Genomic DNA, 24,367 nt, shown 5'->3' on the forward strand with positions numbered 1-24,367 from the left:
GGCAGTGGAAGGGTGTTCTTCTGAATGGAGGTCTGTAAATAGCAGTGTTCCGCAAGGATCAGTGCTGGGACCTCTGCTGTTTGTAATATATATAAATGACTTGGAAGAAAATGTAGCTGGTTTGATTAGCAAGTTTATGGATGATACTAAGATTGGCGGAGTTGTGGATGAAGATTGTCAGAGAAAACAGCAGGATATAGATAGGTTGGAAAATTGAGCGGAGAAATGGCAGATGGAATTTAATCTGGACAAATGCGAGGTGATGCATTTTGGTAGATCCAATTCAGGTGGGAGCTATAAAATAAATGGCAGAACAATCTGGAGCATAGACACACAGAGAGATCTGGGAGTATAGGTCCACAGACCCTTAAAAGTGACAGCACAGGTGGAAAGGGTGGTGAAAAAAGCATGCCATCATCAGACGGGGCATCGAGTATCATAGAACATAGAACAGTATAGCACAGAACAGGCCCTTCGGCCCACGATGTTGTGCCGAGCTTTATCTGAAACCAAGATCAAGCTATCCCACTCCCTATCATCCTGGTGTGCTCCATGTGCCTATCCAATAACCGCTTAAATGTTCCTAAAGTGTCTGACTCCACTATCACTGCAGGCAGTCCATTCCACACCCCGACCACTCTCTGCGTAAAGAACCTACCTCTGATATCCTTCCTATATCTCCCACCATGAACCCTATAGTTATGCCCCCTTGTAATAGCTCCATCCACCCGAGGAAATAGTCTTTGAACGTTCACTCGATCTATCCCCTTCATCATTTTATAAATCTCTATTAAGTCTCCCCTCAGCCTCCTCCGCTCCAGAGAGAACAGCCCTAGCTCCCTCAACCTTTCCTCATAAGACCTACCCTCCAAACCAGGCAGCATCCTGGTAAATCTCCTCTGCACTCTTTCCAGCGCTTCCACATCCTTCTTATAGTTGGCAAATTATGTTACAGTTGTATAAAATGTTGATTTGGCCACATTTAATGACTATCGGCCGGTGGCTCTGACTTCCATCATTATGAAGTGCTTCGAAAGGCTAGTCATGGCACGAATCAATTTCAGCCTCCTGGACTACCTAGATCCACTACAGTTTGCCTACTGCTGCAACAGGCCCACAGCAGACCATCTCCCAGGCCCTGCACTCAACACTGGAACACCTAGATAACAAGGACACCTATGTCAGACTCCTATTTACTGACTACATCTTAGCCTTCAACACCATAATTCCCATGAAACTCATCCCCAAACTCTGTGGCCTGGGCCTCAGCACCTCCCTCTGCGACTGGATCCTGAACTTCCTAACTCAGAGACCGCAATCAGTAAGGATAGGCAACAACACCTCCTCCACGATCATCCTCAACACCGGTGCCCCACAAGGCTGTATTCTCAGCTCCCTACTATACTTCTCATACACCTATGACTGTGTGGCCAAATTCCCCTCAAATTCAATTTTCAAGTTTGCTGACAACACCACCATAGTGGGTTGGATCTCAAACAATGATGAGACAGAGTACATGAATGAGATAGAGAATCTGGTGGACTGGTGCGGCAACAATAAACTCTCCCTCAATGTCAACAAAACGAAGGAGATTGTCATCAACTTAACATGCCCCTGTCTACATCAACGGGGACGAAGTAGAAAGGGTCGAGAGCTTCAAGTTTTTAGGTGTCCAGATCACCAACAACTTGTCCTGGTCCCCCCATGCCAAAACTATTGTTACGAAAGCCCACCAACGCCTCTACTTCCTCAGAAGACTAAGGAAATTTGGCATGTCAGCTACAACTCTCATCAACGTTTACAGATGCACCATAGAAAGCATTCTTTCTGGTTGTATCACAGCTTGGTATGGCTCCTGCTCTGCCCAAGACCGCTCTGCCCAATCCATGGCTCCTGCTCTGCCCAATCCATCACACAAACCAGCCTCCCATCCATTGACTCTGTCTACACTTCCCGCTGCCTCGGCAAAGCAGCCAGCATAATTAAGGACCCCACGCACCCCGGACATTCTCTCTTCCACCTTCTTCCGTCGGGAAAAAGATACAAAAGTCTGAGGTCACGTACCAACCGACTCAAGAACAGCTTTTCTTCCCTGCTGCTGTCAGACTTTTGAATGGATTTACCTTGCATTAAGTTGATCTTTCTTTACACCCTAGCAATGACTGTAACACTACATTCTGCACTCTCTCCTTTCCTTCTCTATGAATGATATGCTTTATCCGTATAGCGCGTAAGAAACAATACTTTTCACTGTATGTTAATACATGTGACAATCAAATCAAATCAAAAATCAAAATTTAGAATACTGTGTCCAATTCTGGTCACCATTCTACCAGAAGGATGTGGAGGCTTTGAAGAGAGTGCAGAAAAGGATGTTGCCTGGTATGGAGGGTATTAGCTATGAGGAGAGATTGAATAAACTGGGATTGTTCTCTCTTTAAAGATGGAGGCTGAGGGGCGACCTAATAGAAGTTTATAAAATTATGAGAGGTATAGAGAGGGTGAACAGTTGGAAGCTTTTTCCCAGGGCAGAAATGACAGTTACAAGGGGACACGAGTTGAAGATAAGGGGAGAAAGGTTTAGTGGAGATGTGTGGGTGAAGTTTTTTACACAGAGGGTGGTGGGGGCCTGGAATGCACTGCCAGGTGAGGTGGTTGAGGCAGTTACATTAGCCACATTAAATCTTATCTTGATAGGCATATGAACAAATGGGGAATAGAGAGATATAAGCCGTTGGTTTAGATAGATAAATGTGATCGGCGCAGGCTAGCCGGGCCAAAGGACCTGTTCCTGTGCTGTACTGTTCTTTGTTTGTTCTTTGCGTTGGGGTTCACTAGAACATTGTAGAAGGCCAAGGATGGACATGTGGACAGGAGAGCAGGGTGGTGTGCTGAAATGGCAAGGGACAGGGAGGTCTGGGTCCTGCTTGCGGACGAACCGAAGGTGTTCAGCAAAGCGATCACCCAGTCTACATTTGGACTCTCCAATGTAGAGTAGATTGCATTGGGAGCAGCCAATGCAATAGACCAGATTGAAGGAGGTGAATGTGAAGCACTGCTTCACCTGAAAGTGGTGTTTAGGACCTGGGACAGTGAGCAGAGAGGAGGTAAAGGGGCAAGTGTTGCAGCTTCTACAATTACATGGGAAGGTGCAGTGGACAGGGGGTGAGGTGTTGGGTGTGATGGAGGAATGGACAAGGGTGTCCTGGAGAGAATGGTCCCTGCAGAATGCTGACGAGGGGGTGGGGGGAAGATGTTTGGAGTAGTGGCGTCATGCTGGAGTTGGCGGAAATGGCGGAAGATGATCATTTGAATGCGGAGACTGGAATGTGAAGACACCCAGGCCCTATCTCCATAAACCAAATATTTACCCTGCTAAAACCCCTGACACTAAGGAACAATTTGTCATGGCCAATCAGCCTAACCCACACATCTTTGGACTGTGGTAGGACACCAGAGCTCCCGGAGGGAACCCACGCAAACATGGGGAGACAGTGCCAACTCCACACAGACAGTCACTCAAGGCTGGAATTGAACCCAGGTTCCTGGTGCTGTGAGGCAGCAGTGCTAACTGTAACTGTAAGCAAAATGCTTCCAACATGCCAAAGGCAGGTGGGAAGGGTGGGAGAGACTCCTGGTCAGCCACGTGTGATGCAGAGTGGTGCTCCTAAAGCTATAGGTAAAAATTAAAGTCGCCATAGTTCCAGATGACCACAGGCTATTCTCCTCTTTGAGGGGGAGAGCTGAATGGTGGTGATTTAACCTGAGGATCACCACATCTCAGGCCAGGATTAAGATTGAGAAGGCGGGCCTTCACGAATAACCTCAGCTGGTACGAAAATTGAACCCCCAAACATAAGTCTTTGATGGTAGGCTAGCAAGCAAGCTAGCAAGGGAAGTGAAACAACAACAGAGTAGGAATTATACAAAATAACATGGATGAATGCAGAGGGTCCTCACTGAATTTGGCCTGTTATATGCACTTTAGCCATTTGCGCAATCCACAATGATCACCCATTAATCCTGTATTGATGAATATCTCTATCAGCACAATCTGTCGGTGTTAGATCATGGTCATTGATCTGCAGGTTAACATTCAAATGGTTGTCACATAAGATCAAAACAAGTCAAAGAGGATAGTCTGTCGATAAAGCCTACTTCAGAATTGATTCTCCAACACCAGGAAGCAGAATAAATATCACATATTTACACCTGAAGTTGTTTACATCTCTGAGAAGATCAACAGCTTTTATCCCTGTTAACTCCTTTGAGTCAAACGTCATAATAGGAGTTGGAAAGGATTCTTAACATCAGCATCTCAGATCTAACTGCACTTACCTCCATTTATGTGTTAATTGGCTGCTGTTCTTGCTTCCATAGAAATACTTTATATGTAATATATTGGCTGTGAAGCAGTTCGGGAGGTTCTGAGGCCATGAAATGTGATTAATATAAATGCAGACACTTTATTTTATTTCTATTGGATATTCTTAGCAAAGCACAATATCCTAACCAACACGTCTTTTGAACTATGGGAGGAAACCGGAGCACCCGGAGGAAACCCACGCAGACACAGAGAGAACGTGTAGACTCCACACAGACAGTCGCCCAAGCTGGGAATTGGACCTGGGTCCCTGGTGCTGTGAGGCAGCAGTGCTAACTACTGTGCCACCCTAAGTCCATCGTTTAGCTGCTATTTCCCACTGAAAATTGGGGAATTCTACTGCCTTCAGCCTACTGCAGCCCACTCAATAGCTTGTGTTTCCAATCCTGGACTCCCGAAATCCCAATCAACAGTAACTAACTGCTTCGTCCCCATCTCTGTACAGCCAACAGAGCAGTTTTACCAAAACTTGGCTCTACACAATTCTTTTCTGTGACTAGGGAGAATTTTTGGCAGTAACAAGTATCTCACATACAGATGTATAATTCTGAGAATGGATCATAATTTTCCAACTCACCCGAGCACTGCACAGACACATGATTCTGAAGGGATTCCATTGTCAGCACAGAGAAGAGTGGGGGTCAAGGGAGAAGGTCAAGGAGGAGGGAGGGGAGAGTGGAAGTGAGGGGGAGAATGGAATGAGGGATATGATGGGAGTGAGGGGGAGGGTGCAGTGAGGGGGAGCATGGAATTCAACGGAGGGTGGGAATGAGGGAAGGCTGGGAGTGAGAAGGTGGGGTGAGGTTGGATTGAGGGTGGAATGTAGAGTAGGGGAGCAGAGTGAGGGGAGGACAAGGAGTGAGGGGTGAGTAAAAGGGAAGTGGGAGTGAGGGGGAGGTTGGGAATGAGGGGCGAGTGAGGGGGAGGGCGAGAATGAGGGGTGAGTGAGGGGAAAGGTGGGGGTGAAAGGAATGAGGAGGTGGGTCGGAGTGAAGAGGGAATGAGGGGGTGGGTGGGTGAGGGTAGATGGAAGGGGGAGTAGGGATGGAGGTGGGAATTAGTGGGGAGTGGAAATGTTGGGGGTGGAAGTGGGAGATGGCAGGAGTTGGTGATATTGAAGAGCTTTCACACTAATCGTCATCACGTGCTTTAGTTGTACAATGCACCCCTACAATGTTAAAGCAGTCTGAACTACAAACTGGACATCCTCATTAACAGATAAAAGCAAATTATTGCAGATGCTGGAACCTGAAACAAAAACAGAAAATGCTGGAAAATCTCAGCAGATCTGATAGTATCTATGGAGAGAGAACAGAGCTAACATTTCAAGTTGGGATGACTCTTTGTCAGAGCCTCATTAATAGAGCTGATTGTTTACTATAAAAGGGCCATCCTCTTTTTCTGTAACTGTAGCAAATCCAGTCTACTCATTAATGACGCTTAAGTGAAGCATCACAAAAATAATTCATTCATTCTCCAATATGAAGTTGCAATACTTGTCTGCTTTTAATTGCTCATTAAAAAAGTTCAGATATTTAAATCAAATGCTTTTAGTTGAGTTCCGATAAAGAATGCTGCTCGCAAGAACAAAGACAGCACGGGAAATATGATGGTTCCAAAGCTGGACAAGAACATTTCACATAATAATAGCTTTTGACCTTTGGCTTGGTTGGTTTGATTCAAGAAAAGATTCATTAAATGTGGATGAATTCTCTCACTGAGTTGTACATCAAAAGAGCATCTTGCAAATAATGATGAAGAAACAGCCTGAAGAATATGTGTAAACTATATTTAGGCTCATCTTATCTTCTCATTGTGCATTCAATGAAATTTCACAGATGATACAAAAAGTCAGCAATAGAAAGATATTTTGCAGGGGGAGCAGCTTATTACTGCTACCTCCCGGGCACTTCGCCTAAAGGCCCAGCCTTTTTGACAGACCTGACTTTTGGTTGCCTCTTTTAATCTTCCCTTTTTAGGTCTGGCTTACATTGCTCTTTGTGGCAACATATGACATTATGAATACTGTATTCATCTGTTGCCTAAGTGCAGTAAGATCTGAGATGCTGATGTTAAGAATCCTTTCCAACTCCTATTATGAAGTTTGACTCAAAGGAGTTAACGGGGAAAAAAGCTGTTGATCTTCTCAGAGATGTAAACAACTTCAGGTGTAAATATGTGATATTTATTCTGCTTCCTGGTGTTGGAGAATCAATTCTGTGTCCGGTCAGTGAGTGGTGGTGGAGTAGCACACATACACACATATACACATGCACACAATTGCACCCGCAAACATATGCGCGCGCGCACACAACACGCACATGGGCACACAACATGCACATATGCATGTACACACTCGTGCATGCATGTACATGGATGCATACACATGTGCACACATGCACACACACATGCGCCTTGGAAAAGGTCCAAAGGAGGTTCATAAGAATGATCCCTGGAAATGAAGAGCTTGTTGTATGAGGAACGGCTGAAGACTTTGGGTCTGTACTCGTCGGAGTTTGGAAGGATGAGGGGGGATCTTATTGAAACTTACAGGATACTGCGAGGCCTGGATTGAGTGGATGTGGAGAGGATGTTTCCACTAGTAGGAAAAGCTAGAACCAGAGGGCACAACCTCAGGCTTAAGGGACGATCCTTTAAAACAGAGATGAGAAGGAATTTCTTCAGCCAGAGAGTGGTGAATCTGTGGAACTCTTTGCCGCAGAAGGCTGTGGAGGCCAGGTCATTGAGTGTCTTTAAGACAGAGATAGATAAGTTCTTGATTAATAAGGGGATCAGGGGATATGGGGAAAAGGCAGGAGAATGGGGATGAGAAAAATATCAGCCATGATTGAATAGCGGAGCAGACTTGATGGGCCGAGTGGCCTAATTCTGCTCCTTTGTCTTATGGTCTTATATACATGCACATATACAACACACACACAGACAACATGCACACAAATAATGCACACACTCACACACACATGCACAATATACTGGAGACAATGCAAAGAGCCATATCCCTGATCGTCAGCAATTGGTACATTGACAAATAGGGAGAAAAGAGTTCCTTACCCTTGAAAAGTAGCAAATGTAGGGTGTTGCGTGGGATATACAAGATAGAACTTGACATAGAAAAGGTGCAGTCACAAAACCAATTCATGCTATAGATGGATGGTAGAACAACAAAGCATAGTGTTAAACTTAGTAAAAAGATACTTTGTACTGAGGCCACATTACAGGATTGCTGGTTTCCCCATGGTGCAGGGTTCCTTTGACTGCATGAGCAATGCTTTGTGGGCATCACAATTCTGAGATGTACTGGAACTGGCTGACGTGTGATCAGAGGCAGTGAATCATGCAGGTCAGTGCCTGGTCACCTGACAACAGTCATGACAGCTTCGTTCTGTGGCAGTCCACACTGTCAACTGCAGTTAAGCCACCATCATTACCCAAAGGGTGACAAGGACTATCTGCTGGCAATTTCCTCATGCAACCCACACACAGGTGGGCAGCATATTTACAATGAGAGTTGTGCTGCCACACAGAATGTGATAGAGCAGACCACTGGTGTGCAGAAACAACACTTTGCACTGCTTGGACCACTCTGGGGAAGCTCTGTGGAGGCTGGCTGAGTGAGTGCCATGATTCATGGTGGTCTGCTACATGCTGCACAACCTGGGCATCATGATGGGACAAGCGCTCAGCACCAGATAAATGGTGCTTGGCTGAGGAGCAGAGAGAGGAGGATGCAGCAGAGAAAAAGGAAGAGGAAATGAGAAGGCAACGTAGAAAGCTCCTTTTTGCCTGGATGTTTCACTCGAGTTTGACACCATAACTGCAACTCCACTGGCAATGGTTCCACACCTTACCTTCCCTCTGCGATTGACCAGCACCATTCAGAGGGTCACAGCACAAAAAGAAAAACCAATACTATGTAAACTCTCCAAAGACTGAGCTTCTGCTGCAGCACCCAGGCTGTTGCTTGCATTGTAAAGGAAGCTGGGACATAGGAAATGCTGGAGAAACTCAGCAGGTCCAACAGCATCCGTGGAGAGAGAACGGAGCCAGTGTTTTGAGTCTGGATGACCCTTCGTCAGACTCGAAATGTTGGCTCTATTCTCTCTCCCCAGATACTGTCAGATCTGCTGAGTTTCTCCAGCATTTTCTGTTTTTTTGTTTCAGATTCCAGCATCTGCAGCATTTTGCCTTTATTACAGATGCTGCATTATGTTTAGGTTCACAAGTGCACGAGAGGAAGTCATCACGTCTGTGCCGGAGGTGATGGACTCCCAGCTCCAAAGCCCTGTGCAAAGCTGGAGTCAGATTGAGACGGATGGCGGGCAACAAGCTTTTTGCTGTACATAGTGTTCTCCTGCAAGCTGCCCATCAAAGTCTTGTGTCTGTAAGTTGTGAGATGCGAGTGTGAGAGCTATAGCAGTGTTAAGTGTGCTGTGGATGTCAGGAATGAGTTCTGACTGATAAAGGTTGTTGGTGGGTGAGTGAGGCAGGGGTATGGTGAGGTTAGTGCTGCTGGCTGCTGTTATTGCTGGATGTAGGATATGTTATTTGATGATGCACTTACCGACATTGACAACTTGTGTGAGGCTATTAAATTTCTTGCCACACTGCACCCGGATTTGAGGCTTGATTTCTGGCATTGACCTCCTTGGTTGACTGTTCCTGCTGCCTTTTGACTGCATACCCAGAGGGTCTCCTGGACTCCTATGGATACAGGACATTTCTGCTACCTCCCCCACCTCCTCCACTAAGGCATCCAGTGTAGTGTCCGCAAACCTGAGGGCCGGCACTCCCATGTTGATTCGCTTCCTGCATGGCTGCCTGTGCCAGCATCAATACAGCTACTCTTTGAGAGGTGCAGACCAGCATTAAGCAGTGCAGGGCAGCTCTTACTGTTGTTGCCCCCTGCTATGGTGCATAGCTAATTAACTGCATGGTTGACAATGGCTGCTTGCAGCAATCATTCTAATGAGTAGGCAGTACAAGGTTGGCATGCTGCCTACATTATAATCAACGGGCCTGGGTTAATCGCACATCACGATTCCCACACCCATTTCCAGGGAAATCCAACTTAGCCCCCGGAGGTTGTCAAACACTTGTTTTGTCCATATGTTTATAACTGCCAGAAAATTGCATTCATTAATGGAATTCTGAAGTATGATATGAGTGAGTTAGCAATAAGGCAGTTTGCTGTGTGCCAGATAATCGGAGTTCCTGTAGGCAGCTCCATTGAACTGTGAACCAACCAGATGTGACATGACAATTCTTGTCCACATGAGTACAGATTAATCACATGATGGAATCGGTCAGTCTCACATACTGTTGCTTTTGTTCATTTTGTTCAGGAAAAGAGGAACATTTCACTTAAAGTTACCTTCTGATACTGCTTTGTGGCCTTTAACTCTTTACACTGACTCTTTGCTGGACTAAGTGGCCGAATGGCCTGCCTTTGCTCCTAATTTCTATGACTAAAGTTTAGCAGCCTTTCATTAACACAAAGGCCACATAACATACCCTTCACTTCAGCATGGCTGTTTAAGACAGTAACAAGTGACAGGTTGAATGCACTGAATTCTGGCATGTCTGTCAAACACTGGTAACCTTTATTAGATATATTCAGGATCAGCTGGATTTCATTTCGATTACGGCTCTTTGGTTTTCCTTCTCTTTACGATACTGATCAAACTGCTGATCATTTTTCCCATCTTCTGTGTTTACTCCGGGTTTGTTTTAATCTCCTTCCTGGTTATTTCAATTGTGGAGTTCCATAGCTACCCAATATAGATTTCCACATGAAATCAGTGTTAGCTATTAATGTAAAGGATATTGCTTTCACAGTCTTCATGCACAGCACAAAATCAAATTGGAAAAAACATACAGATTCCTGCATTCGTCACACCTCTACTGGGAAGTTTAGATTTCAGGTCACTCTATATAAATTAAATATTGGCACAGATTTTGTGGGGAGGATGATGAAATTGTCAGTATTTGTCATCATTCCTGCTGTAAAGTGTTGGGTATAGTTCAGTAGGTCTTATTAAGGTATTTAAGTCTTAGGCAGAGCAACAGTAATTATTTATTAACTGCTAGAAACTATGGGTCTGATTCTCCCATCCTGATGCGCAAGTTTTTTGGCCGTTTTGCGGGATTCACGCATGTGTTCCGACGCATGCATGTCTCTCACAGCCGGAGAGCAGGTGCAGTCGGGACTGCGCTGGAAACTGGCGGGAAGACAAGGTAAATCATTTAAATCTATTTTTAACGTATTTTAAATGTGATTATCGTGCCCGGCACAGAATTCTCTGGGCCCGATAGCATCTCCCATCCCACCAGGAATATTTCACTCTGGCGTAGTTTAGAGTAGCTCCCCATTTGCGGGGAACTAGTGGGAGACCCTGGAGTGAAGGGGGGCAATCGGGGCCCCCCAGGGGGTCGGGCGGTAGAGGGTTCCACAGGGATCTGTACTAGGACTCCAACTGTTCACATTATATATTAATGATTTGGAAGCGGGAACTGAATGTATTATCTCCAAATTTGGGTGGGAGGGTGAGATGTGAGGAGGATGCAGACTTACTTCAGCATAATTTGGACAGGCTAAATGTGTGGGTATCTGCAGATACAGTATAATGTGGATAAATGTGAGGTTATCCACTTTGGCAGCAATAATAGGAAGACAGATTATTACTTGAATGGGTGTAAATTGAGAGAGTTGGATACTCAACAAGACCTTGAAGTCCTCATGCATCAGTCGCTGAAAGTAAGCGCGCAGGTACAGCAGGCAGTAAAGAAGACAAATGATATGTTGGCCTTCATAGCGAGAGGATTTGAGTATAGGGTTAGGGATGTTTTGCTGCAATTGGTGAGGTCACATCTGGAGTATTGTCTGCAGTTTTGGTATCCTTATGTGAGGAAGGGTGTCCTTGCTACAGAGGGAGTACAGCAAAGGTTTTCCAGGCTGATTCCTGGGATAGCATGTCTGCCATATGAGGAGAGACTAAGTCGGTTAGGATTATATTCATTGGAGTTTAGAAGAGTGAGAGGGGATCTCATAGAAACTCATAAAATTCTAACAGGGTTAGATTCAGGAAGAATGTTCCCAGTGGTGGGGGAGTCCAGAATTAGGGGTCATAGTTTGAGGGTAAGGGGTAAACCTTTCAGAACTGAGTTGAGGAGAAATTTCTTCATCCAGAGGGTGGTGACTGTGTGGAATTCACTACCACAGAATGCAGCTGAGGCCAAAATGTTTGATTTCAAGAAGAAATTAGATATAGCTTGAGGGGCTAAAGGGATCTAGGGATATGGGGGAAGGAGCGATCGGGATGTTGAATTTGATGATCAGCCATGATCAAAATGAGTGGCGGAGCAGTCTTGAAGGGCTGAACAGCCTACACCTGCTTCTAACTTCTGTGTTTCTATGTTTAATCCTGCCATCACAGGAATCAGTCTGATGAACCTTTGCTGCACTCCCCCTATGGTTGGTATATCCTTTCTTAGATAAGGAGACCAAAACTGCACACAATACTCCAAGTACGGTAATGGTCCAAGCTCGGAGCTATCTCCATGCTTGCTTCGATGCATGGTGATGTTCAACACCACAAGGACCTGTAGGTGCAGGTCATGTGTACTTTTACATGACTGCGTGGGCGGTACTGTACTTAGTCCCACGTTAACTCTTTATACGCTAGACCCTTATGCTCCAATTACTCCACTGAAACGGGCAGTAATTTCAGGAGTCTGCGCGTACACAGAATAATGCGTAAATACAGAAATTGCTGTCAGTAATTTCAGACTTCTCTGGATGGGGTGCTGTTAAAGACCAATCCTATCCCACCTCCCAGACTGTAATCAATGGAAATGAATTGAATCGATGAGAAGTTCCATTGTCTCACCAGAAAAACCGTTGAAACAGTTACATCTTGTTGAATGGAGTGCTAACCGCATAATTACTGCTGAACATCCTCCCAGGTCTGCAAAGCTAATGTCATATTTGTGGAAATTTCTCCATCACAAGAAAAAAATGTAATTTTAAAGAAATCATTTTAAAAGTTGTTTATATAGATATTCTAGCTTCTATCTTAGCCCAATCATGATCATTAAATTTTCTCTCCGAAAACCTAAATCAAAAAGTGAATGACAAAATGTTTTTAAATTTTGGGATTGCTGTCTGTGTGAATACATTAATGTGATTGGTTGCTTATTTTCCTTGCTGACATCACCGTTGCTGCACGACTGGTGATCCCCTCGATTTGGTGGCAGATTTAAGCTGTCACTGGGGAAAGGGGAAAGCAGTGCCGCAGAGATCGTTAGATTCCGTGAGGTCAGCAGTGAACACCTTTGCTTTATCACTGATTGGAAGATCAGTTTTCCATATAATACAGACACTTACACACGCATGCCAAACACCAACAGGGTGATGATAGGAATGTCAGAGTTTACCAAGGTTAAATAAAATCCTGGGCGGAGTTTTCTCACAATTTCTCAGTGTCAGGCGCTGACTGAAAACTATCTCGCCAGACGCACAGCCAATTTTTCAGACCAGAGTTTCAGCCATGCTGAGCAAAAAGAATCTGGGGGTGTAGATTTACATTATCACTCTGGTGGTGCGGGCCTGATAGAGCTGGCAGAGATCGGAGCGCCATCTTTAAAGGGTGACCCAATCAGTGCTGAGACTAAACTCCCTGCCAACCCCCATTGACATGGAGCGCCCCCCCCACCACAAGCATCAAGGTGCCCCCGCCCACCCCACCCCACCCACAAGCATCGGGGTGAACCACCTCTGCCCCCTCTCCCCTAGTATGGTGGTATTGGGGGCTTTTTCAGCCCTCCACTGTGGCAGCATCGCAGGCACACTAACCTGCAAAGCCCAGTCCCCCTTTACAGCCAAGTCCCCCCTGACTTTCTCAGCATCAGCCCTCCCCAACCCCCATCACACATAAGGGAACTTTCCCAATGGGGCTCCCCAGAGGGCCTGCCCTGGCACTGCCCCAGCACCGGTTGGCAGTGCCAACCTCTGCCAGGGGGCAGTGACAACCTGTTCTGGGAGCAGTGCCAGCCTATGTCAGGGCAGTGCCAGGTCATTGCCTGGCATATCCCTCTGCCCACAGGAGGCTATACTTACCTTGGAGTCCCAGTACGATCCCTTTGACTGAATCCCGTCTTTAAACATCTGTTATAAAACACGCTGATGTGATGTCACGTTGGTGAGGTTTGAATATTTAGTGAGGGGGAAAATCACGTGGCAGGATGGCCCGTTAATAATATCAAAATGTAGTCAAATGTATTTAAATGAAGTTCCCGCCTTTTGTGGACAGAAACCTCATTACGTCGTCAGCAAGGTGCCGGGAATATCGGGAAATGAGATCTTGACGAGAATCTTGTTTCCCGACTCTCAGGGGACTTTGTGCCCGCATCGCTGTTTACACTCGCATCAGACATGGGCATAAAATCACCTGCCCAGTTTTTGAATGGGAGTGATTGATATCAGTGTGGTATGTTGCGCTAAAGGACCTGTTGAAGGTACTATAGGGCAAGCAGATTCAGAATGGGTTAGCACTGTGTAGAACTACTGCTGCCTATTAGTGTGAGTGAAGTTGGCACACATTTAATTTCTAGGGCAGCTATATCCTTATCTGATAAGAAATAGAAATTGCGTCACTATATTATCTCTCAGCTTCCAGTCGCACTAATGGAGCATCAATCACACAAGTACAGTCACTGCCGAAAGTACAGTCACTGCCGAAAGTACAGTCACTGCTAAAGGTGAATTCAGCAGTACAGTGTCACTTCAGAATGCATTAGCAAATCTGAGAAAAGGGAGCTGCGTTTGTTCTAGATATTTCAAGAAGGTAAGACATACTTAAAACAGAAAGAATTCAAAATTCCAGCTAAGTTAGAGACACAAATATCTTCTGCACAGAACAAAATAGCAATACGAAATATACATCTCTGCAATTAGCTCACACATTTCTTCTTGAGGTTTGTGTACTTAGAATAAAAAAATAATTCTCCATCACTGGCAAGGTTAGCGTTTATTGTCCACCCCTAGTTGCCCTGAGAAAGTTTGTCTCCCTTTGTGAAGCACTGTAACTGTTCGATAAAACTGGCCACGTCACTATGAAGTATGTCAGTGTGGGACTGGAGTCATATACAGGCCAGATCTGATCAGCTTGATCACATTTCCACCTCCTCTCAACCCCACACTAACCCATCTTTTGCAAATCTTTATTGGGCAGGGACTTGGTAAGATGGAGCCGGCGTGGTGAGGGTGGGAGATCTCTCAATTGAAAAACCATTGATGAATCTGTGAAGGGCAAATCGTGCCTCACAAATTTGATAGAATTTTTTGAGGAGGTAACTAGGTGTGTTGATGAAGGTAGGGCGGTTGATGTCATATACATGGATTTTAGTAAGGTGTTTGATAAGGTCCCCCATGGTCGGCTTATGATGAAAGTAAGGAGGTGTGGGATAGAGGGAAAGTTGGCCGATTGGATAGGTAACTGGCTATCTGATCGAAGACAGAGGGTGGTGGTGGATGGAAAATTTTCGGACTGGAGGCAGGTTGCTAGCGGAGTGCCGCAGGGATCGGTGCTTGGTCCTCTGCTCTTTGTGATTTTTATTAATGACTTAGAGGAGGGGGCTGAAGGGTGGATCAGTAAATTTGCTGATGACACCAAGATTGGTGGAGTAGTGGATGAGGTGGAGGGGTGTTGTAGGCTGCAAAGAGACATAGATAGGATGCAAAGCTGGGCTGAAAAATGGCAAATGGAGTTTAACCCTGATAAATGTGAGGTGATTCATTTTGGTAGGACAAATTTAAATGTGGATTACAGGGTCAAAGGTAGGGTTCTGAAGACTGTGGAGGAACAGAGAGATCTTGGGGTCCATATCCACAGATCTCTAAAGGTTGCCACTCAAGTGGATAGAGCTGTGAAGAAGGTATATAGTGTGTTAGCTTTTATTAACAGGGGGTTGGAGTTTAAGAGCCGTGGGGTTATGCTGCAACTGTACAGGACCTTGGTGAGACCGCATTTGGAATATTGCGTGCAGTTCTGGTCACCTCACTATAAGAAGGATGTGGAAGCGCTGGAAAGAGTGCAGAGGAGATTTACCAGGATGCTGCCTGGTTTGGAGTGTCGGTCTTATGAGGAAAGGTTGAGGGAGCTGGGGCTGTTCTCTCTGGAGCGGAGGAGATTGAGGGGAGACTTAATAGAGGTTTATAAAATGATGAAGGGGATAGATCGAGTGAACGTTCAAAGACTATTTCCTCGGGTGGATGGAGCTATTACAAGGGGGCATAACTATAGGGTTCATGGTGGGAGATATAGGAAGGATATCAGAGGTAGGTTCTTCACGCAGAGAGTGGTTGGGGTGTGGAATGGACTGCCTGCAGTGATAGTGGAGTCAGACACTTTAGGAGCATTTAAGCGGTTATTGGATAGGCACATGGAGCACACCAGGATGGTAGGGAGTGGGATAGCTTGATCTTGGTTTCAGATGAAGGTCGGCACAACATCGTGGGCCGAAGGGCCTGTTCTGTGCTGTACTGTTCTATGTTCTATGTCTATGTTCTATAATCTTTATTGTTTTAAAGCTGCAAATTTAAAACACCGCAGATGTTTGAAAGGGTTTGAAGCACTCCTAAAATTCATCAGGAACATTGGAATGCAAAGGACTGGAAAAAACGATGTTCATCCCCTCTGGCCAACCCAGAATTTCAAAAATAGTTAAAAGGTATTTGCATCATTATCCATTTGACTAACTGCTCGTGTCTCTTGAACACCCCCTAATTATTGTGAAATGCAAAGGTTTCTGGGCATGAAGCAATTTTCCACATGGTCTACAGTTTGAATTCCTATCTGGATCGTGTGCGCTGGAGCTAAGCTGCTAATGTTCCAGACTAGGTCATGCAGTCAACACTGGGTAGAAATTGCGAGCTTCTGTGTACTGGAGGCAGCTATTCCTGGGAAAATAACAGTTCCTGTGGAACAGGAACTCCAATGTTAAACATGGGGCTCCATGTCTGCCCTCTCTTCACAATTTCCTTTCTCTGAACAAATACACGAAAAGAAGCAACTGCTAACTGTCAACCGATAAATTACTGCTTCAATTATTAGATCTCTGACAGAAGGAAATTCCTTTTCTTCCTGGTCATTTTCAGCCCACACCCGTTGAGACTGAAAATAATCCTTTGCATCCCCTCCCGATTGCAGCAGCAAAGCTGTCCCAGACATCCAGTAAGAAGTCTCACAACACCAGGTTAAAGTCCAACAGGTTTATTTGGTAGCAAAAGCCACTAGCTTTCGGAGCGCTCGCTGCTCCTTCGTCAGGAGGAGCGCTCCGAAAGCTAGTGGCTTTTGCTACCAAATAAACCTGTTGGACTTTAACCTGGTGTTGTTAGACTTCTTACTGTGTTTACCCCAGTCCAACGCCGGCATCTCCACATCATGCCAGACATCCAGGCCAGAATCTTACCAGCATTCATGCCAGCGAGATTTTCCCATCCCGCTGCAGTGAATGGGGATTTGGCTGGCCGCCGAATTCTCCGACTTCGCTGCAGTGGGAATGTGGCATGATCATGCCTCCAGTGTCAGGTTTATAATGGAGCCTACCATACCCTAAACTCCAGCTATTGAGACTACCTAGATACTTTCTTGCTACATATGGAGCAATCATGGGTTTGCGTTAACTTTACACAGTCACAGAACACTTATGCTCAAGCATATGACAGACTGTCCCTATTTCCTTGCACTCACCGCTGCTACTTCCTGCTGGATGGCTTGGCTGGCAAACCGCGCCACGTGATTTATTATTGGCGAAAAGTTGGTGGGTCCATAAAATCGAATGTGGGGTAGACAGGCTGTATACGCTTGCACGATGCCTTCTACACCTACAGCAAGAGGAAACATGAGATTAGAGTCTAATCCAGTCAGAAAAGGGCTTGTACCAGACATGTCCACATTAACTCACAGACATGTAGTTTTTATACAAATTCTTTTATAAATTGATCCTATTTTAGGACAGCCCAGTTAAAGGTAGCATTTGAGGGACACTGTGCTGGTCTTACTGGAGCAGTAATGTGAAAATCCAGAAAATGCAAGTTAAAATCCTGCCAGAAGGGTTTGAGGATTTAAAATTAAATGAAGAAAAATCTGCAAATCAAACACTGACAAGAGTGAAAAGTGACCGTTTAGCTGTCAGTTTATCCTAAAAACCCAAGTACTTCAAAATGTCCTTTATGTAGGAAACAAAAACAGAAAATGCTGGAAAATCTCAGCATGTCTGACAGCATCTGTGGGTAGAGAATAGAGCCAATGTTTCGAGTCTGGATGACACTCCATCAGAGGAGGGCTGTGAGACTCAACAAGTCTATAAACTCACTCAATAAAGAAAAGCTGTGTCGGCTTCACCAATTGGCTTAAATCCTATTAACAATAAAGGATGTCATATGATGACTCCAATGCAATTTACATAATCAGTTCAAATCATTGTCTCAGACTGAAGTATATTTTCTTTTAATATAGCTTTTCAATAAATATTGGAAGCACTCTAACCTAAGTTTGGACAGGATACAATATTTCGGTGGAAGCGAGATGTCTTCACATACTCTGATTTCAGGGTCTATGGGGTGTAGATGACAATGTACAAAACATTTTTCCAAATCACTGTTAAGCATAAGGGTTTAATGTCCAACTAAAGCTGCAATAATTCATCAAATCGTTAGAGGATGAACTATAAACAAGTCATGAAATTTCCCACTGTGTGAACATGGAAAATATTTAAAGGGATATTTCAGAAAACATAGAATAGACACATTCCAATGAGAAAGAAAAAAATCCCGGGGATGGCCCATCATCCGTGTTTCACTAAAAAAGTTAAAGACAGTGTTTAACTTAAAGAAAAAGCATATATTTGCACAAAGACATGTGGCCTGTCAGAAGATTGGAAAGAATATAAAGAACATCAAAGAATGACGAAAAGATTGGTAAGGGAGGAAAAGCTAGAGTACGAGAGAAAGCAGGCTAATACTCTTTTGACATTGACCAGCGAATATAAAGGTGGACAACAAGAGTTTCTATAGATAATTAAATATGAAAAGAGTTAACAAAATGAGTGTTGCTCCTACAGAAAGTGTGTCTGGGGAATTGATAATGGAAAATAGGGCTATGGTGGAAGAATCTGTCTTCACTATAGAGGACACACGTAACATCCCAGAGATAGTTGTAAATTAGGAAATGGAAAGGAAGGAGGAACTCAGGAAAATTACAATCACCAGGGAGGTGGTACTGAGCAAATTGATGTAGCTGCAGGCTGACAAATCGCCCCGTCCGGATGGACCTCATCCTAAGGTCTTGAAAAAGGTGACTAATGAAAGGCAAAAGGCAGCGGAAGTACAATCTTTGAATATTTTTAAGGCAGAGCTAGATAGATTCCTGATTAACAAGGGGGTGAAAAGCTTATCGGGGGGGTTGGCAGGAATGTGTGGTTGAGGTTATAATCAGATCAGCCATGATCTTATTGAATGTCAGAGCACGCTCGAGGGGCCAAGTGGTGAGCACTGCTGCCTCACAGTGCCAGGGACCCAGGTTTGATCCCCGGCTTGGGCCACTGTCTGTGCGGAGTTTCTATGTTCTCCCCATGTCTGCATGGGTTTCCTCCAGGTGCTCCAGTTTCCTCCCACAGCCTGAAAGACGTGCTGGTTAGGTGCATTAGCTATACTAAATTCTCCCTCAGTGTACCCGAACAGGCGCTGGAGTGTGGCGACAAGGGGGTTTTCACAGTAACTTCATTGCAGTGTTAATATAAACCTACTTGTGACACTAATAAATAAACTTTAAGTGAACTACTCCTGCTCCTAATTCATGTGGAAAGATTAAGCATTTCTCACAGAATCATAGCCCACCCATAGAAGGAAATGCCACAGGATTCTTGTTGATCACAGCTCCTGACAAAGCAGATGGTTCTACAGAACCTAAAGAAATTTTCAAATCCATGACAGTTCAATGGAGCAACAAATTCCTGAGTCATCGTGCCAACTCTCAATTACAATAAAAATACTCCTCTTATTAAGTGCATCTCTGATGAACATAGTTTAAAATATTCTGAATGAGTACAAAATTCAATTGTTGCTGTTTTCTCCAAGTTCAGAGTTACAGGAAACAAAACGGGGGTAATTCTCTCAACCCACTGCCCTGCTTTAGCAGCTCAGCAGAGGCAATTTAGCGGGCTTTCCGCTGGGCGCCAAAGCCTCTGCGAGTCTCCATGCGCTGGATTTCTGGTGCCATCAGCTTGGCGCCAGAAATCAACCCCACCCCCCCCCTCCACCACCCGCCCCCGCCAGGAGTGTTTCACTCCAGTGGGGTTAACAACAGCTCTTCACTTGCAGGGAGCTGGTGGCCCGACCCTGCTGGAGTGAAGGGGGGGCCATCGAGGCCCCCCAGGAGGTCGGGGGCAAGGGAGAGTCAAAGTGGCAATGTCCAGGGGGCACCTTGGCAATGCTCACAGGGCATCGGGCAGTGCCAAGGAGGCAGGGCCTATAGGGGGCGGGACCTCTGGGGGGGAGATTGGTGGGGGTGGGGGATCCCAATGCCATTTTGAAGACTGGCTGCGTGACAGAAGGAGGGAGGCCAGCGGGGTGGGGGTTTGACTTACCAGGGGCGGGGGGGGGGGGGGGGGGGGGGGGGGGGAAGGAGATTGGGACAAATCTGGGGGGAGGAGACTAAGGAGAGTCAAGGCTGGCCCACACACATCCAGAGGTAATGGGGCTGGCCAGCAATCGAGCTGGCCAGCGATCGGTAGGCAGGCAGTGCGGGGCTACTGTGTATGCGCTAATCTTGGCGCTGACAGATCAATGCATGCGCAGTGGCCCCGCTCAGCGCTATGCTGCTGGCCTCTCCAGTGGGAATAGGCCCCGCCCCTTGATTTTCCGTGTGATTCACGCTGAGGCACTCTGCAGTACACAGAGTGCAGGAGATTCATTTTGAAACTCCCACCTAAAAAACCAGTGGGATTTATTCCAGTTTTTACGTGAATTCGACACACAATTTTTGGGGGAGAATCGCCACCAACACATCTCACTGGCAATTGAAAGATGGAAATGGAAATAGAAGGGGAAGGGAAACAGAAATTGAAACATTTTATCGATGAAAACAGAAATGTTTCCTTTTCCATTTTGTTATAGAGGCTTTGTTTTGGATCAATGCTTCATGGTTTAAAGCTAAGCACTAAATATTTGAGCAGCAATAATATGAACAACTTTCTAAAGTGGGAGCAGTTTGCCAGGATTATTAAACCATTATTTTCTGATATAAGTTATAGCAATTCATAGGCATTCTCGTTGTATAGCAAAGTCACATGATCCCGAGCATCATTTCACAAGAGCAATGCACTCAGAGAATAACATTAGCAGTAACCAGCGCAATTGAGAGGAATTAAGTAGGCTGTGTCATCGTACTGATTACTGTTCATAACCGGGAGCTGGAAAAATCCAACCACAACTAGCTGAAAAGGACACAAAATACAAGGATGCCTGACTTGGAGAATCGTAGCGAGTGGAGACAGATGGAAAGAGTTATAGGAACTTTCACCAGAATACACTACTAACCTGTACAAAAGGGGTTTGTAGGATTGAAGTTAATGGCAAATTCATGAGACACCTGGGAATACAAAAGCAATGAAACACATGAAATTGATGCTTTCCTGAGAGCTAATAATAATTACAACAGCTTATTTTTGTTCTTACTGGACTGTTTCATTGTCCTGTTCACATTTCCACATGCTTATCTTAGTATTATTTTCCTCACAGCCCCATTATCTTTGCTCTTAGCAACAAAGATTGTGAATTGCTCTATGGTAAATGTTAATGCAGCTCTATGACTCGTTCCTCAGATCTGTGTGTGCATGCGAGAGCCTGATTCAGAGTACCGTACCCAACATTAGAATCAAAAGTACAAGCACAAACCTGTCCCCTCATTCTTTCTGAGAACCATGCCCCATTAATGAGAGGAAAGTCAATCTCCAGCTTATGTGTGTTGAAATACTGAAAAGCTGGATGGAAACGCTTGAGGGAGCACAAGCCAAATCTGAAGACAGCAAGGTACAATTTATATCAGCAGCTTTGGTGCTTATTTATGGAGGTATTCTGGAGTTTGCCTCAATTTGCAGGATACAGAGCACCTTGCAATGATCTCAATGTCAATTTGGCAATGGTAGTGAAATACCGTGTGCCCATCATTAGTGCTCTTCAATATAACAATGAAAGCTGGAAGGCAGGAGGATGTCTCCTCCTGGTCAAGGTCAAAAGAAAGTCACAAATCAACTGCAAGAAGTTCGAGTTCCAGCATCCCATAATGCAAGCTCTTAAAAGCACAGGTGTAAATGGTAATTTCTCTCAATCTGCTGATTGTTTGACTTTTGAAACTGCAACAATTCTCCATTAGCCTTTTAGCTGTTAAAATAACCAGCCAGGTGGATAGAGAATGCACATGTTATAATGTAATATATATATTTCATCATGGTTAAAACAACAGTTCCGACTTTCAGCGGGAGCTGTATCCATTAACTGACTCACTGGGATGCTGTTAATTAAAGTGCTTTTCTATTTTAGTAGCAGTTTATGATGCATGTAGCTGTACAGGCCTCCCATTGCCTCCAAATTTAAGATTACTTTTGTAATTGATTTTTGGAGTATGGAATTGATTTTATGGAGTCACTGGAATAATAAGAGTTCTAAATTATAAAATAGAGGTTGTGCCTTAGGGGAAGAAAGTATTATTTCTACATAGTCACAGGTGGAAAGAATGAATCAGCTGACACCTCAATCTCCTTTTGACTTACCAGTGCTTCAAGTGACAAACTTGTATCTCCATGTAATGCACGACTTGGATTTACTAACCCATGAAATCACAGCTAACATCAGTCTATTTTTATTCATTCGTGGGCTGCAGGTAGGAGCTCTTTTGGCGCAGTAGGTAGCGCCACTACCCCTAAGCCAGAAGCTCTGGTTTCAAATCCCGCTTCAGGGCTTGATGGCTTTTATTTGATTTGAGTTATCATTGTCACATATATTATCATACAGTGAAAAATGTTGCTTCTTGCGCGCTATGCAGACAAAGCATATCGTTCATAGAGAAGGAAACGAGAGAGTAAAGAATGTAGTGTTACGGTCATAGCTAGGGTGTAGAGAAAGATCAACTTAATGCAAGGTAGGCCCATTCAAATATCTGATGGCAGCAGGGAAGAAGCTGTTCTTGAGTCAGTTGGTACGTGACCTCAGACTTTTGTATCTTTTTCCCGATGGAAGAAGGTGGAAGAGAGAATGTCCGGGGTGCATGGGGTCCTTATTTATGCTGGCTGCTTTGCCGAGGAACAGGAAGTGTAGACAGAGTCAATTGATGGGAGGCTGGTTTGCATGATGGATTGGGCTACATTCACAATCTTTTGTAGTTTCTTGTGTCTTGGGCAACGCAGGAGCCATACCAAGCTGTGATACAACTGGAAAGAATGCTTTCTATGCTGCATCTGTAAAAGTTGATGAGAGTTGTAGCTGACGTGCCAAATTTCCTTAGTCTTCTGAGAAAGTAGAGGCGTTGATGGGCTTCCTTAACTATAGTGTCAGCATGGGGGGACCAGGACAGGTTGTTGACTGTGGAAGATAAGTTGGTAATGTTGCCAACCATATCAATTATGAGTCTGTAAATCCTTCTAATACACCTGACAGCAGGTGGTGAGAGTGGGAGAGTTTCCTGGTCAGCCATGCTAAGGAAGGCAATGGGAAAGCAATGTTGCCAATCGTAATGATGGCCCAATCCAATGGAAGTCCATGGTTGCCAATCTTACCTGAAGGAGGAGAAGGAGGGCTTTGAATGTTGCAAAGCCAACATTTATTGCCCCATCGCTTATTGGCATTGAGGTGGTGTTGATGAGAACCTTCATGACAACCGAATGGCTTGCTAAGCCATTTCAGTGGGTCTGGAGTCATGTAGGCCAGACTGGGTAAGGACGGCAGGTCCTTCCCTCAAGCACAGTGAACCTGATGGATTTTTAGAACAATCCAGTAGCTGCATGGACATCATTACTGAGACTAGATGGTTATTATTTGGTTAACTGTATTTAAATTCCCCAGTTGCCATTCTAGTAGGAGTATATGACATTCGCGCACAACTATCAGACATTGCTCTGCTTTATAATATTACATTGCAGTCTACAGTCAAATTTCAAGGAAGATTTGGTGCGTGACTGATTTCAATACAACTGAATTCAGACAATTAGCATGTCTCGTAACTGGGTAGTTTCTGAAACAAAAAAAAAGCTTTGTTCCGAACAAGTGGGCATTGTGCAGTCAGGGCCGAATACATGCTTATTAAAGATAAAAAGGAAAAGCAGGCATCAAAATCCAATTTGCATCAAGACTCGTGTTCTGATGAAGGGTCCCACCACAGACCCCAGTTTATCACATATGTTAATCAACCTGCTGTGCGTGTTTGCAGTAAATCTGATTTCTGAATACAAGGTGTTAATTCAAAAGCACAAACCCTTATGTCTCATTGTGACACATCCTGAAAATGTATCAGATTAAAACAGTTTGGACCTTTTATGTAGCACAGAGCTTATTTTCCTTGTTCAGGACAATGGTACTCCATGTGGGCGGCATGGGCGGCACGGTGGCACAGTGGTTAGCATTGCTGCCTCACAGCGCCAGGGACCTGGGTTCAATACCCGGCTTGAGTCACTATCTGTGTGGAGTTTGCACATTCTCCCCGTGTCTGCGTGGGTTTCCTCCGGGTGGTCCGGTATCCTCCCACAGTCCAAAGATGTGTGGGTTAGGTGGATTGGCCATGCTAAATTGCCCCTTAGTGTCAGGGGACTAGCTAAGGTAAATGCATGGGATTATGGGGATAGGCCATGGGTGGGATTCTGGTCGATGCAGACCCGATGGACCTAATGGCCTCCTTCTGCACTGTAGGATTT

At 44.9% G+C, this 24,367-nt stretch overlaps 1 protein-coding gene across 2 annotated transcripts in view; it reads right to left on the minus strand.

Moving 5' to 3' along the window:
• Nucleotides 1-24,367, minus strand: part of cpne2 (copine II) — a 242,180-nt gene that overhangs the window by 36,472 nt on the left and 181,341 nt on the right. For both annotated transcript variants that reach the window (XM_078211019.1, XM_078211020.1), the window contains exons 13-14: nucleotides 21,003-21,054; nucleotides 17,155-17,288 (exon numbers count right to left, since the gene is read on the minus strand). In XM_078211019.1, the coding sequence (XP_078067145.1) occupies nucleotides 17,155-17,288; nucleotides 21,003-21,054 (186 nt within the window). The remainder of the gene's footprint in view (nucleotides 1-17,154; nucleotides 17,289-21,002; nucleotides 21,055-24,367) is intronic.

Source organism: Mustelus asterias, chromosome 4, assembly GCF_964213995.1.
Source record: "Mustelus asterias chromosome 4, sMusAst1.hap1.1, whole genome shotgun sequence".
In the NCBI taxonomy this organism is placed as follows: domain Eukaryota; kingdom Metazoa; phylum Chordata; class Chondrichthyes; order Carcharhiniformes; family Triakidae; genus Mustelus; species Mustelus asterias.